Source organism: Callospermophilus lateralis, chromosome 4 (genome assembly GCF_048772815.1).
Source record: "Callospermophilus lateralis isolate mCalLat2 chromosome 4, mCalLat2.hap1, whole genome shotgun sequence".
Classification (NCBI taxonomy): Eukaryota; Metazoa; Chordata; class Mammalia; order Rodentia; family Sciuridae; genus Callospermophilus; species Callospermophilus lateralis.
The window spans coordinates 50,459,325-50,472,133 of NC_135308.1; the positions used below are offsets into that span (position 1 = coordinate 50,459,325).

At 38.3% G+C, this 12,809-nt stretch overlaps 1 protein-coding gene across 1 annotated transcript in view; it reads left to right on the top strand.

Annotated features, from left to right (window-relative positions):
- The window catches only part of Zmat4 (zinc finger matrin-type 4), a 233,777-nt gene that overhangs the window by 38,838 nt on the left and 182,130 nt on the right, over nucleotides 1–12,809 (top strand). The window contains exon 2 of the mRNA XM_076855273.1: nucleotides 9,123–9,212. Within this exon, the coding sequence (XP_076711388.1) occupies nucleotides 9,123–9,212 (90 nt within the window). The remainder of the gene's footprint in view (nucleotides 1–9,122; nucleotides 9,213–12,809) is intronic.

A 12,809-nucleotide genomic window follows, 5' to 3' on the forward strand; every position in this document is an offset into this window, starting at 1 on the left:
TCCACCTTGCCCAGCTCATCATCCTTCTCACAAGAACAGAGACTTTATTATCCTGTTTTCTTTCTTGAACTAAATTTCACTTCAAACAAATAGGAGGCGATTGCACTAATGTTTGCCCATGGCAATGGTGGGGTTAATCTTGGAAGACTTCACACAGTGGTATCTTTATAAAATGCTCAAGTTTTTCTTAGTCCAGCTGTGAACTTCATAGGAGAAACCAAGAGACCTTGGGAAATTATAGCCCAGGATTGGCTCATGTTGTTTAAGCTTTCACATTTCAGGAGGATTTGATAGCTTTGTTACTTCAAATCGCTGTGTCTTCTCTGACTTTAATCACTGATCTCACTGCCTTATTTTCCCCCCTCATCTCAAACATTAACTTCTTGACAAGGGGTTTATGGGGGAATAGGACTTTAAGTTATTATTTTTCCCAAAACAGGAAAAAAAAAAAGGATGAGATGAGCCCATGTTCTTTTATTTCTCATGTGACTGCTTAAAATGCACAGACATCATGGAGACATATTTAGCTCTGTACTCACACCACAGAAAAACTCTTCCTCCACGCTTTGGTGGTAATTTAATTTTTTGAGTTGCAAGACTTTGATTTAAAATTGTAATGCATTGATGTAGTCACTTGTGTAGGCAGACAGCAATATAGATTTTGTACAAACATATTTACAAAATCATGGTAATACTCCATCATGCATGTTTTTCTCCAACAAACAATTATTTTTTTCCTAATACACTCTTCATCTAGGATTTTCTCATTTTAAATGCTCTTTTAAAAATATATGAGAAAAATAAAGTGATCTAATTCTAGAAACTTTGAGACTACTCTTTGTGCTTTGGAAAAATGGGCTGATTGCTGTGTGCAAGAAAGACTCCAAGAGAACATTTAGTTGAGAAAGATGACATATGTATTTGTCAGCTCCAGCTGCCAAAATGAGATACCACAAACTGGGGGCTTAGATAACGTTTATTTTCTTACGGTTCTGGAGGCTAGAAAAGCAAGGTCAAGTGCCACTGGCTTGTAGATGGCTGCTTTCTTGTCCTATCCTCATATGGCCTTTCTGCTGGGCACAAGGAAGAAGGTGGAGAGAGGGGTGGAGAGAGAGAGGAAAGAAAGGAGGTAGGGCAGGGTGAGATCTACTGTTTCTTTCCCTTTTTATTAAAACACCAGTCCTATTGGGCTTTTATGACCTTATTTAACCTTAGTAACCTCCTTAAAGGACCTTTGTACAAATGCAGTCACACTGGAGATTAGGGCTTTGACATAGGAACTTGCAGGGACTCTATTGGGTCCATAACAGCACAACTATCAGAATGGTATGATCAAAAACTGAAAGACTCATGACCCTTGGCCAAAGCAGCCATCATATCTGAGTGCAAGTTAAGGGAGACTTCTCCAATCTAGTGTCTGTTCATTCTGGCTTCTTGGAAACAGTGGGGGAATTAACTTGGCCTTGTCCAAAATCTCTCTTCCTCCGCAGGCTAGATCCATATGTGTCACAGTGTCTGTAGTCGTGGATCCGCCACCTTGAATCTCCACTTTTGCACCAGTTGCAACAATTCCTTAATTTCTCCAGAGCTTTTGCTTCAAATATAGTCTCCATCAGTTCACCTGCTGTGAGGTTTCCCTCCAAGGTGCACACACTGCAAAGTGCCCGCAGGTGTTGTTGCTTAGGACTCTGGACTGCAGGCTCCCTGCTCTCCTCCGACCTGCACTGCAGCAGTCAGTTTAGAAATGGAAACAGTAGGGTGATAGTCTTGGTTTCATTTTTAGAATGCCAGGAAAACTGCACAATGATGTCTTGAAATGCACTTTTCTTCATGGAGGGTCTAGGGCTCTTTGGGGATTGCCCTATACTTTTATCCTGTGTTCACTCACTCACTAGACAAATTCTTACTGAGCACTGGCTACGTGTCAGGCATTGCGATAGCTTATGGGGACACAGCAATGACCTAAACAGATATAATCCCTGTTCCTTGAGAATTTATAAATTGTGGAATGTGGGACATTTCTTTCTTTCTTTTTCTTTCTTTTTTTTTTTTTGGTCTGAGACTAACATTTCTCATCTCAAGGTAAGGCTATTAGGAGGAAGAATTTTTAGTGTTGGAATGAATCTCTAAGACTGATATTTTCCCCTTTGATTACTGAAATGATCCGATCTTTTAAAAAGCTTGGAAAATTCAAAGAGGCATATATAAGATTAAAAATCACTCATAATCTACATAGGCAATGTTAATCCTTTGGTATGCTTAGACTTTTGCTGTTATTTATGTCTACATATAGATAAGTGCACATGCACATACATTCTGTTAAAACAAATTTGTGTCCTTTATATTCTGACTTGGAATTGCATTTTTTCTTAATAATATTACTTCAAAAAATTTATTTTTTTCATGTCATTGAATAATATTCTGCCTGCTAATGGCTGCTTGGTAATCTATCATATAGATACATCATACTATTTATCCCTCTTGTTTCAAAGCCTCTATTTTTCCATTTTCATTATTATAAATCAGTAGAAATGCATGTTTCTAATTGCTTCCTTGAAATAAATTCATAGATGCAGAATTGTTGGATCAAGCAAGTGCCTTTTGGATATATTTTGCAAAATTTCCATCTAGGAAGCTTGTGTCAATTTACATGCCTGTTAGCTCTGTACAGGAGGAGTAGTTTTTCTGAATCTTCACTGATATGGATATGCATATTTTTATAAATCCTTGCCGATTTCATGGGTGTAAATTTATGTTTCTTTAATTAAAAATCATAAGCATTTGATGAACTTCTTTGTTAAGTGTCCTTTAGCTATTTGGGTGCCTCAAGTCTTATTTACAATTTTTTAAATTTTTATATTGTTTTTTTCTGTGTAAGTTTGTCAGAGCATTAGATCTCAAAGATATTCAAGTATTCTTTTACATGTTGCAAAGATCTTTCCTACTTTGTTGGGTGCCTCTTATATACATATATTACAGATTAAAAATATACACTTCTAAGTGGGTACTAGGGATTGAACTCAGGGGCACTCGACCACTGAGCAACATCCCCAGCTATTTTGTATTTTATTTAGAGACAGGGTCTCTCTGAGTTGCTTAGAGCCTTGATTTTGCTAAGGCTGGCTTTGAACTCTCAATCTTCCTGCCTCAGCCTCCTGAGCTGCTGGGATTACAGTCAGGCACCACTGCACCAGCTTATATGGGGAACTTTTAATCCTATTTCATTTGTTTGGTTATTCATTCTGCCATTAAAGCCACCCTATCTGTCTTCTGTTTTTTCTTGTATTAGTTCTAGTTTCATTTTCCCTCTACTTCTTTATTCTGTTCCTCTGCATTCTAAAAATTGTCTCGGTCTTGACTTCTACACAGATCTTCAGTGTTGATTCTGGTATTGAACTGCAGTCAAGGACCTTCAGAATTAGACTATGATATTTTTAATTTCCTTATTGTGTGAACTTGGACAGTGGACAATCTCATCTCATCTCAATCAATCCTCTCATTTTTTAAAAGACCCTCATTAATCATCTCATTGTTTAGCTTTTACCTTCAATTCATGTTTTTCTGAATTAAATGATTGAAAAGAAATGCACCATTTGTAATTTACTTCAAATGTTTTGTGAAGTGGCTTTGTCTATCCTCTGAGGGTTTTTCAAAAATTATCATTGGATTGAGACTCTAGCTCAGTGGTGGAGCCCTTGCTTAGCATGTGCAAGGTCCTGGGTTCTACCCCCAGCACTGCTAAAATTAATTAATTAATTAATTAATTAATTAATATATAAAAGGTTCTCCTTTATATGGAGTGATGTTTTTAAATAGATGCCACTCATTCCTGGCAGAATAGACATTTATTATGGCCTGCCTAGTGTCCCTGCTTCATGTGGATTGGCCTTGCATGCTTTCATGGTTCATATGATTCCTTTTTAGGATCTGTGGTGCAGTTTCAACTCCAGGACTGGATTACAGACAATTTCAGTAGTCCAGCACCCCCAGTAGGAGACCAGCAACCTGGGGCCTTGGGCAGTTCAGCAGAGCCGTTTTATCTTTCTCTGTGGGTGAAGCCTTCCTCCAGGGACTGGTTTTCTCTTCCTACTTTTTTCATTAGCCCATCTTTCCTACTAGGTACATGGTAGGATACACCCAGCATCCTTCTGGTGATAATAAGGGACAATGCATCACCAGGGTAAGATCCCCCCTCACTAGAGGGAATCTAACACATGTATTTTTCTCTTTGGTTTGTCTGCATTTAACTGTGACTTCATAACACAGCTGTGCTGCAGCTTTTCCAGGGCTTATGTCCAGAGCCTTCAATAATGGAATCTTAAAGGGGATCTGCCAGGACATCCTCCCCTTCCATTCCATGAGAAGAAGCCCCTCTTTTCTCCACAGCCAGTCACTCTGTGGACATCCCAGTGAGTTAAACCCTTGGTACTTGTTGTCCTTTCCCTGATTGGCTCCTCTTTACCCTGAACAAGTAGAAATACCTCAAAGTGGTGGCCTGTGAAAATCACTCTTCTATAATTATCAGTCTGCTCCAGGTTTTCCCTTTTTCTTGAAGTCCTTGGCTTATTTTAGCTGGTTTCTGGAAGAGGTATAATTAGATGCCTATAATGAAATAAGATGGTGGAAGACTTATCTAGGAAATCAGGAATGGATCCTAAAGCTTATTTGAGATAACACCTCTCCTGCCAGCCTCACAACTGTGATTTGAGGATGAAACGAGATGATAAATGTGAAAGGACTTTGAAGACTGCTTGAAGCATTATGCAAATATAAACTTGCTTTGTTATCTCTACATTTTATAATACCAGAAATCAGTAGCCTTGTTGGAAGCAAATTTGAGTTGTGAATTTTTTTTTTTTGAGGAATGTGTGATAATGGAAGATGGTTATTTAGGTGAAGCACAAAGCCATTCTATTTTTATGTGTTTCGCCCCCTTCTTTCACAGAAATACATCTGAAATAGAGGTTTGTCTTGTTCTTTATCCCCCCAAAGAGAAGGCTGGCCTGAATTTCTACTTTAGACAATTCCTTTGAGTGCCAAGAGATTGTTTCAACAAAAGAAACTAATCTTCAAATAGGTCTGACCCTGTGCAATGCCTAGGATGGGGGCAAAGGCTTTAATTAAAATGGAAGAGTTGGTAATTTCTGGCCTATCTGGGCAGCTTAAAGTTGATGCAGTTTGAGTGAAAGTAATGACTTTTGCTTAAAATGCAAATATTAATGCAGGAAAGAGCCTGGGATCGACTCTCTGTGCAATTGGAAGAGAATGTTATTTCTTTTTCATGCTTCTCCCTTAAAGTAATGGTCCTTTTTCTTTCTTGAAACTTTGTAATTCATACATTTAACATGTGAAGTACTTTTTCTCCTCAAATTTCTCTTTATATGACAATTATTTGTTTATCTTTTTGAACTTTGGAAAGCAGGGCAAATTTTAAGTATTAATAAATCTTTGAAAAAGTAATAAGGATTTGTTATTTTTCTTGTCTGTTTGAATGACACAAAGCCAGTTTTGAATGCATGTCTTCCTCCAGCCTTTCTGGGTGTATTCTGGGAGAGCAGTGGCTTCCATGTCCTGGTGTCTCTCTACATACACAGAAGCCAAAAGTGATCACATGGTGACAGCACAGATATTTACTGTGGCATTTGTAGGTACCAAACTGCAGTTTTAAAGGTTGAATTTGAATATATTGCCCTTGGGTTTTGAAGGCTCATCTAATACTAACTATTGCAATGAGAAAAATATGCATTTTGATTTTTAATAAGCTATTAAGAAGAGTAGATGGAAATGTCGTCAATTATGCCAGTACATATTAAAAACATTCCAGATCAGGGATGCTTTTTAGTAATTATAATAATTGTGAGAAAAAGTGTACTTAATGTGGAAATAATCATGACTTGAGCATTGTAAAGGTATCATTATTATGCTTATATTACAGGCAAATTTGTTATAGAAATAAAATATGAAAACCATGCTCCCTCTAACCTAATAAATCTTTTTTCTTTTCCTTTTCCACTTCTTATTGATATATTTACAGTTATACATAATTATAATCATAATATATGCACAGTGTGAGTATAACATTTTAACGTTTATTATGTAGAAAGTGTTTTTTCCCCAATTTCTTTGCTTACCATAAAGATATTCTATGGTCACTTTAATAAGTCTGTTATTCCACACGCAGATGTCCCCCAAGTTTTTTTTTTTTTTTCCCTTCAGGTTTAGGTAATGCTACAGTGAACATCTTTGCTCCAATTTAAATTTAGCTTTCTTTTTTTTTTTTTTTGTAGGAAATTTTTTTTCTTTTTTTTTTTAAGAATGAAGTGAAAGTAGTGAGATTATTGTGCCAAATTTCAAGGAATTTCTGGTAGACAAGGGGTAGAGAAGAGCCAGTTGGAGGCAGACATTGGAAGTGACTTGGAGATTCTTCTAGGGAAAATGTGATGTCAAAAGAAGGGAGTAGACTCAATAGTAGTGCTTTGGGTTCACGTTGACAGCCCCAGGCTGGAGTGTGCTCAAGAACAATCTGATGGAAATCTCTTTCCCTTTGTCAATCAATACAATTTGGAAGCAGCTTTAGATTGGGATTAGTCTACCTGGGAAGGTGACTTCTACCTCTCAGCGCTGAGTGGTGGGCTATCCACAGAATTTGTTCTTCTTGTTGGAAGTCGGGGTTGCCTTCTGGACAGAGAGAGAAGGCATTACATTTGGCTCAGGCAACCTGGAGGAAGAAATGAGGGGGGAAAAGATGCCCAAGCAGAGGAGATACTCTATGACTGTAGAGTCAGGAGGTATTTGCAAAAGCTCTGTCACTCTTCATCTATAACCTGAGGCAGGATTCCCACCTGTATTGTGATTAGACCTTCTTTCACCAACATCAGAGGTGGGGAGCTAAAGGAGTAAAACAGTCCGCAAGTGATCGAAATTGCTAATAAGCCTCACATCCCAACCTCTCTTATCACTAATGGCTTCACAGAAGAACATGCCATTTATTTGCCTTTTCTTTTCAGCTAATGGGCTTTTACGAGTTTTTTAAAACTGGAATTAAGTAACTCTGTGAACTTTGCCATTGCTGGAAAGTCTTTTGAAAAGAAAGGGAATACTTTAGAAAAGCAAAAAATACCAGTCACAAAACAGGTTGCATTATGAGATTTCCCATTTTGCCATAATTTTATTCCCTAGAAATCCAAGGCTTTTAGTAGATTGATGATACAGGAACTGCAATGAGAGGTTTTTCAGTGATAACAAATGCAAAATTGAAAATCTACTTCGGCCACGTTTGAGCTCACACACTTACCACTTTATCTTTTCACCAATTACCATCTGTGTGCACTTTTTCACCACCCCAGGCTGTGTCCATATTCAGCATTTTTCAGGTTTTTTAAATATTTCTTTTCATTCTTTTGAATGCAGCAGCATTTCTAGTATTGCTACAACCGCCAAAAAACCCAACAAAATGGTAGAAAACATACAAATTTAAATAATCAGCATGTTCTTTTTTTTTTTTTAAAGCTAGTCTGTACTGTGTCAAACTCAAAACTTGCAGAAGATGAGAAATAATGTTGAATCCTCTGACATCCATCCACACAGATCTTATTTCTCTGTCCTATCAATTTTTTTTCAGGCAAAAAAGAAAGACTCCAAATAATCTCGATTACAACCTACTAGGAATGTTGAAATGGCCACAAGTGTTGACAACATATTTCAAATCACACTTTAGTACTTTTATACATCTCTAAAAACTTCTCATTCGATTAGCCCTTTTAAACCCATTTAAAGGCCTAAAATGTGTCCAGGGACTGTTTAGAGAAGCCTTCTTGCTTAAAGCAGAATAAAGGAATTAAAAAAGTGATAAATGAGGAAAGCCAGGCACAAAGGATTTACAATGTATCCTGTAAACAAGATGCAACTTGCTGTGTGTTCTCTAAAAATCGCTCTGCCTTTGTGGCTAATCCATAAAAGTAAACCATCATGCCAGAGATTGGATAGAACTCAAGTGTAAATAAAGGCAAAGTGGAACAAAGACCTTGAAAAGAAGAACATAAAGAAAAGGGAAAGAGGATTGGACTTAGCTAGAAATGAAGTCAATGTTTGGATTGATGTAGTCAAGAATAAGAAATGATTAGCATTATGCAAATCACAATTTTTCAGATATACTGTCTGATTTGATTCTCATAGCAACCCTAAAAGTATTATTGTATTCATTTTGTACCTGGAAAAAGTCTCTTTGGGTTATAAACACTTCCCAGTCAATGATTGGTCCAGCATACACAGCTAGAGAGTGGTAGAGCTGAAACTGGGATTTTGAACTTCTGGAGTACTTTTTTATTGCTATTTCACTCTGCCATCCTGCCTCAGGGAGAATTTGCAAGTGTGAACTGCAGTGTTCTTCAAAATGATGAAAGGTGGGCTTTCAGTTAAGCAAAGGAATAGAGGTAAGATGAAGCTGAGCAAGGATTAGTTTCTCCATGACAATCTTGGACCAGTTAGCACAGCCAGAAATCCACAATCCCATGAGTCCCTGAGAGGTGGGTGTTCATTTGTTCACCTGTTTCTGCTTGCTCCCAGGAATCTGATCAGTTCCCAGACATGCATACAATATCTTTCATTTGCTCATGATAGGCCTCACAGGGTTATTCTTGATAGCTGGTTAATGAGAAAAGACTCTGGTTTGGGAGAACCAGAAGAAAGGGCTTTTGGGGATGAGGGCATTGCTGTGCCTATCAGGCACCCATGGAAGCCTCAGCCCTGATCCCTTAAGGTAGGACAGCCAGAGTGAGTGAGAAAATCCCCTTGCCTCTTTTCATTACAATTAATCCTTGTTATTTTTCCTCTGCTTACCTGTCTTACTTTTGAAGAAAATTAAATACATTATTCACTCGAGGCTAAACAATCTCAATGCTTTTACCTTTCTTCCTTAGTGTGTTTTTAGTTATCCTGAAATTATATTTGTTTTACGACTTCAGGCAAGTCACTTAATCTATCTGAAACTGCATAACTCACAAGAGCATGCCGAAGTGTTCTCTGCTGAAAGTACCTCTTTGCATTTGTGGTCACTGGCTATGTTTCAAAGAATTTAAAATTCCTTCTCTTTTATAATATCTCTTTCTCCTTTTACTTGCCAGAGTCGAAAACATGCAAGCAAAGTCCGACTGTATTACATGCTTCACCCCAGGGACGGTGGGTGTCCTGCCAAGAGGCTCCGGTCAGAAAATGTGAGTATCTGGTACCACTTGATATCCTTAGATGATTTGTTCTGTTTGCTAAGGACTTTGCAAGTATAGGAATTATAGTCATATCCAGATTAGTAGCAAAGCTAAGTAGAAATAGTTCTTATTAAATATTACACAAAGTAATGCATATAAGCCAGTCTTGTTTGCTTGTTTTTGCTTTCCTATAAGAACTTGCCAACTTTAGAGGACTTTCTGATGACATTGCACTAAGTCCACAGAGAGGCAAAAGGTGCAGAGGTCCTGGGACAGACCAAGGCTGGGTGATGAGAGACAGGGCATTGAAGTTCAAAGTGTTGGGAAAACAAGCCCTAAGGGGCAAACCTGTCAGAAATATTAGATGCTTGCTTTTTACATGTTTTGTTTTCCTCTGCTGTGTAGAACAGAATGTCAGTTTGTTAATTTATAACGAAGACTGTACATATCTTGCAAATAAAATACTCAGGCTTTGACAAATGACAATTAGAAAGTTGCTTTGAGGGTATAAAGTCAGAGCAAAGGGTTTATTTCAGCAAGGCTAAGGCAAAGACTGATGAAATAAACATTCCTTCCTCCCAGGGGTTACTTTTCCTAATGAGTGGAATATTCATATGTACCAGCTGCAGAGGCCCTTCATGATAAACACTGTGGATTAAACACTAAAATTCCTTACCCTTTGAGTGTGGAGGAGGCTGCAGCCAAAGAACTGTTATCCCTTGCTATCAATTGCACTTGTGATCCTGTTTCATAGATGCACGTCCTCTTTTCCCATTAAGAATTAATATAGGACCATTGAAGAAAGTTTACAAAACATGGACTTGAGGATTTTTGAGAGGAGAAAATAAAATTAAAAGAAGAAGAAGGAGAAGGGGAAGGGGAAGGGGAAGGGGAAGGAGAAGAAGAAGAAGAGAAGTGCATGTAACCAAAGGTCACGGGCTGAACATCAGGGCTGGTGTTTTTAACAAATTCCAAGCACGCCTCTCAGTGTCACAAAATGAGCTGTTCATACACAGACTCATCTGGAACACTGTGAAGCTGCTTTTAGTGTCAGGGTGAAATAACATTTAGAGCTCATTTGGGGCAATGATGTCGTGAAAACTCCTCAGCTGCTGAGTTAGGACTGAATCTCACTCCACTCTTAGCTTGGGCACCTTGGGCAAATAATTGATCCTTGGAGCCTTTAGTTTCCTCAATCTGCCTATAATAATCATACTTTAATCATACTTTCCTCACTGGGCTTTTATGTCTTTTAAATGAAATGGTAAATGTGAGGTGCACTATGCAATGAAGAAACAGGTAAATAAGACACAGAGTTGCCTTAAAGAAATTCATAGTCTAGGGAAGGAGATTAACATTGTATCAAAAAGAAGCTATGATCCCACCGTGTAAGTACTAATTAACAGTCTGCACAAAGAACCATGGAGACAAAAGGCAAGTGAATAATCATGCTAAGCCTGTAGGGTGGGGATGTAGCATAGCAGTAAGTGCTTACCTATCACGTGCTAGGTCTTGAGTTCAATCCCCAACACTGCAATGCTGAAGAATTGACAGTTGCTGCCATCCCTGGGTGTGAATGGGTTTTACCAGATGAAGGAGGGCAGTAAGGATGAGGAGGAAGGTTACTGATTTCTCAGGTGTGTTTCTAAAAACAAACAAACAAACAAAAAACACCAAACCAAACCAAACCAAACAAAAAAGCTTGATAAACTGCAAGAGAGTAGATACACCAGCTTTCCTGAAATCTCAGAATCCTGTCTCTATGGTAGGATCATGCTTTCCATTAAAAGAGGATTTATTAGCAGGTAGAAAAAAAATTAGTTTTTTCCTCCTCAAAGTTATCTGACAATCAGTGGCACCTGGATCCTGCCATTCAATAACTATTTAGTGTCTAATCATAATGTTCAGCAAATGGTGCAATTCTGGGCTACTTGACACTACAGGTTATTTTCTGACCACTCACATTCTAATCTGAAATGTGTTGCTTATATTTGAGCTTCCAGGAAGGACTCCAAATAGAAAGGAGTCACAGGGTTTCCACCTGATATTTTATAGACTTGAGGATACTATCTTTGCCACTATTGGCACATCTATGATTGATTGACCCCTTGGGCTTGGTTCCTGCCTGTAACCCTGGACCCATTTGTGGAAGAGAAGATGCTTAGATTTGGGAGTAAAGAAGCTTTCGCAAGTACTCCTTACCAAAAAGCCCTTTGAAAACTTTTCCCTTTGATGTATCCTGGGTTTGAAAACTTTTATCTACCCATGATTTATTTATTAAATCATTTTCCTAACTTATTAATCATAGTGTGAAAGCAAATCAGTTGACAGAAAAAGCAGTAAGATAATCTTACTTTTTGAAAGATATGGTTGATGTTTTTGTTACACTGTTTACGTTTCCCAGGTGAATATATCATTTCTATTATGCATTTTGATATATTGGATACAGTTCAGGAACTGTTTCCAATCCCTTTCCAGTGTTGTGAGGTTATGCATTGTAATTATTTGGACCAACTTTGTTTTTCAGAGACTCATATTGATGAATTGACATTCTGACTATATAAATGGGCCATGGCTAGACCATTTACAAATAGAACTCTGATTCCCAATCTGCCATAACCAGTCCAGAAAACCAACCCATTTTCTAGAGTAACCAGTGCAGGAAGGCAGCCTGCTCTAAGTCAGACCACCATCTCTAGTAATAAACCAGGATGCTAAGCAATAACCCCTGTGACAATAGGTTCCAAACAGATAGGATTTAATTAATGATGGCAACTTTAATTTTTGTCCCTGCTTCCAACGTAGGACCAACTGGAGAAAATCAAGTATGCACCCTTGAATAATAACACAGGATACCTTGCTTCTACTTACTCCTCCTGTAGCTTCCCCATGCTGACAGGGTCTGATCAGACCTTCCCTGAAGGTGTCCCTGTTTACTGCTACAAAGCTTTTCCACTCTTTTTGCCCTTGAGTCTCCTACAAATTCATGTGCTGGCAGCTGACATCTTCAACATAGGAAGCTCTAAAGAGGTATCCTCTGCTTCTTCTCATTGGGTGGTCCTTGTTCAGTTCCACAGGGCTGCAAGATGAGACTAATAATAACATCCAACATACAGGTTTATCATAAAGCTCAACTAAAATCACTCACATTGTTTAGTACTTCGCTTTCACAGCACTTTACACGTGGATTTTATTGCTGTGCTCTTTTTACCAGCCCCAGGTTCTCCAAAGAATGCAAGAATTTCTTCTGCTTCCTTCTCTATTCCTACTCATCCTCCTGCCTCCAGGGGCTGTGGCAGGTTTGCATCCCAGTGTGATTTCAATGAGAACAGCTTCCACGTCTGTCCCCAATTCCCAACAAAGTGAGCATTTTCTGAAAACGGAGAAAACTTGTTTCTGATTTTGTACAGGCTGACCACACCTGAGCCAGCCCACCCATCATTCATAGCCCTCTGAGAGTACCCAGGAACTCCAAATTTACTCAGAATGGAAGAGAGGTGCCTATTATTGTTCCCATGGTCTATCGGGCCAATTCCATCAATTCCATTTCTACTTCAGATCCTTTGGCCATTTTTTTTTTTATTGTTGGTGTCATTTTCTTCTTCA